The sequence below is a fragment of the Orycteropus afer genome, unplaced genomic scaffold (genome assembly GCF_000298275.1).
Source record: "Orycteropus afer afer isolate SDZICR_OR568_19922 unplaced genomic scaffold, OryAfe1.0 scaffold00327, whole genome shotgun sequence".
Taxonomy (NCBI): Eukaryota; Metazoa; Chordata; class Mammalia; order Tubulidentata; family Orycteropodidae; genus Orycteropus; species Orycteropus afer.
The window spans coordinates 2,677,480-2,680,730 of record NW_006921914.1 but is presented as its reverse complement, the minus strand read 5'-3'; the positions used below and the strand labels follow the sequence as shown (position 1 = coordinate 2,680,730).

The following is a 3,251-nucleotide window of genomic DNA, read 5'->3' as shown; positions in this document are numbered from 1 at the left end:
GTTGCTGTCATTTTACTGCTGACCTATTGTCCAGCTCCCTTATACTCTTTTATTAGTTTTATTCCTTTTCAGTTGATTATCTCACATTTCTTGAAAACTGATCATATGATCTCCATATAAAACATTTTGTCTCTGTTCTTCAGTACTTATTATTTTTTTCTTTTTCTTATTGCATTGGATAAGAAAATGGCCCATTGTAGGAGTGATAGTGAATATCTTTGTCTTGTTCCAGATTTTGATGGGTGGTGCTATTTATACTATTCAGTGTTAGCCAGAGATGTATGTACTCTTCTATTTCATTGGTTTGAGTGTAAATTGGTACTACCTTTTTTAGAACAGTTCAGTGGTACAGATCTTAGGGTTTAAAAAAGTATGAGCCATTTAACTTAGTCATTCCTGTAAATAGCTAAGGAAGTGTGCAAAAATATAACTATAAGAATATTCATGCAGGGGCTATTTGAAATAGCAAAACATTCAAAACAACTTAAATTTCCAGTTGTAATGAATTGGATAAATAATGCTGCATTCATTTATTTAAATACAAAATAGCCAATAAAAATGAGGTAGCTTTACATACACAGCTTTATGGAGAGATGTTCATGATGTAGTGTTTACTAAAGAGACTGGTTGTAAGGCGGTATGTACAATATGTACAGTGCAACTCCACTTTTTTTTAAAAAAAACCCCACAATTTAAATATACACATTTGGAAATATATATATCCTGAAAAGGTAGCAGTGGTGAGCCTTCTCTGAATGGTGAAATTATAGGTGATTTTTTTGTTGTTGTTCTCATTTTTGCTTGACTGTATTTTCTGTAATGAGCCTTTGAAATAAGGGGAAAAATGCAATTTCCTTTGAAAAAATCCAATAGAATAAATTTAATTCAATAAGCATTTATTAATTACCAATTGTGTGCAGATCATTGTGAGGAATACAAAAAAATATATATGACTTGAGCCCCTTGCTCCACTCACCAAAATATGTATTGAGCCTCCACTCTCTGTTACACATTAGGAACACAAAGATGAATAATATGCTGTTTGCCTTGTTACTACCCTCACAAAGATTATACTCCAGTGAGGAGGATGGTTACAAAACCAGGTTGTTGTTGTTACTTGCTGTGGAGTTGATTCCAACTCATGGTGGCCCAAGATGTGCGGAGTAGAACTGCTCCTTAGCTGTGTGAACTTTCAGAAGCAGATTGCCAGGCCTGCATTCTAAGGTGCCTCTGGGTGGGTTCGAGCAGTCAACTTTTTGGCTAGTAGTCAAGCGCTTAGCTGTTGTGCCACCCGTTGTTGTTATGTACTGTTGAGTCGGCCCCGGCTCATAGCAACCCCTCCTTGGGTTTCTAAGGTGGTATCACTATGGAAGTAGATTGCCTAACCTTCCTTCTGAGGAGTGGCTGGTGGGTTTGAACTGCCAGTCTTGTGCCACCCAGAGACTCCAAAAAACAGGTAGTTACGTTAGATAAGATAAATGCTACTATGGAGAGGGAGGTCTGGTGGTGTAGTGGTTAAAGCATTCAGCTACTAACCAAAAAGTGAGCAGTTCAAACCCACCAGCTACTCCACGGGAGAAAGAAGTGGGTATCCACTTCTGCAAAATTTACAGCCTTGGAAACCCCGTGGGGGCAGTTTGACTCTGTCCTATAGGGTAGCTATGAGTTAGAATCCACTCAATGACATACGACTATAGAGAGAAACACGGTGGGCTGTGGGAGCCCAGAGGAAGGGCTTAAAGTTTGAGAAATTTGTGTTCCTGTAGGTTCTCCTTTTGCTTCTAGGAACTGATATTATGATCTTTGTCTACAGTCTATGTTGTCCTACAAACTTTGCTGAGAAGCTCCTAGGGGAGCCTTTTGTTCTGAGACAACCTGTTCCTGTGGATTTGTTTCCTCACACTACACACTGTGAGCTGATGCTCCTCTTCACTCGATAAGCAGCCTTCTACAAGACTATGGGTTGTTAGTTAAGGCTGATGTTCGGAAACATCCAGGTTTGATATATTGCTGCATTGCAGACCCTGGGACCCTTACTGGAGAAAACAGTCTTTGGCACGTGGGCAGGAAGAATATGGGAGTCTCCTGTCTGAGGCAGATTTACCCTTAGCTTTTTTTGAGGCATTTGTTTCTTTATGTGTTCATTTGGGGAGACTCTGTTACAGAGTAAAGTCAGTTATAATCTTTATGGAAGCCAGTTGGCAGACCTAGACCTTCCGTGGTCCCACTGGGTGGGATCTAACTGGCAACACTTGGGTTCCCAGTTGAGCACAGACCGTCTGTGCCACCCAGGGACCTTTACTCTTAGTTTTAAGGTTTCCTTGCTGTCGTGTGTTTGCCTGGTTATGATTACTCCTCCCTCCTTGGCCCTGGATCTGGACTGTTCCTTCCTTTTGCAGTCAGCCTGTCATGGCTCCCTTACCCTAGCGTATAGTCTTGACTCCTCCATCTGACTCTGCTTATGGGATGGTGACAACTGAGCTTTTGTCAGCTGATGGTAATAATTTCACAATAACTCAGGTCTTAGCATTTGCCCAGAGATTTTGCTAGATATGATTTTAAGACTTCTGAGTTCATGAGGTAGCCAAGAATTAGAACTAGAAAGAAGCCCAGCTTTTTAAAGAAAGTATAGTAGGCAGAGTTAATTTTCTTTCATTGATTTTTTCAACAAATATATTTTTTAAAACTAAGTCTGTTGTTGTTATGTGCCGTGGAGTCAGACCTGACTCATAGCGACCCCTCCTTGAGTTCTGAGGCTGTATCACTATGGAAGTAGATTGCCCAACCTTCCTTCCGAGGAGTGGCTGGAAACTAAGTCTAGCTTTTTATTTTTTTTACTTTTTACTTGCTACATGTACAGCTTTTCAAAAAAATGGAGCAGGCTTTGAGACTTTTCTTCTTTTTTTTAAAATGCATTTTATTGAAATATAATTTACGTATAGTGAAATACACAAAATTAAAGTGACATTGGTCAATGCATTTGCAGGGTTCCTTCCCCTCCCCTCCCACCCCTGGTAACCAACAAAGAAAGTTTCCCTCCATATATAAACCTTTCCTTGACCCTCCACAACAACGAACTAATACTATATTTGTCTTTCTGTGATTGACTTAGGTCACTCAGCATAATGTCCTCCAGATTCATCCATATTATGTGGTGTTTTGCAGACTCTACATTATTCTTTAGTGCTACATAGCATTCCATTATGTGTATGTAACATAGTTTGGTCATCTACTCTTCCGCTATAAATCTT

The 3,251-nt window shown here is 39.6% G+C and overlaps 1 protein-coding gene across 1 annotated transcript in view; it reads left to right on the top strand.

The window, feature by feature from the left end:
- The window catches only part of TRMT2B (tRNA methyltransferase 2 homolog B), a 72,976-nt gene extending 71,036 nt beyond the window's left edge, over positions 1 to 1,940 (top strand). Inside the window, 1 exon segment of the mRNA XM_042782454.1 lies at positions 1,814 to 1,940. Within this exon segment, the coding sequence (XP_042638388.1) occupies positions 1,814 to 1,940 (127 nt within the window).
- Positions 1,941 to 3,251: the final 1,311 nt, after the last annotated feature.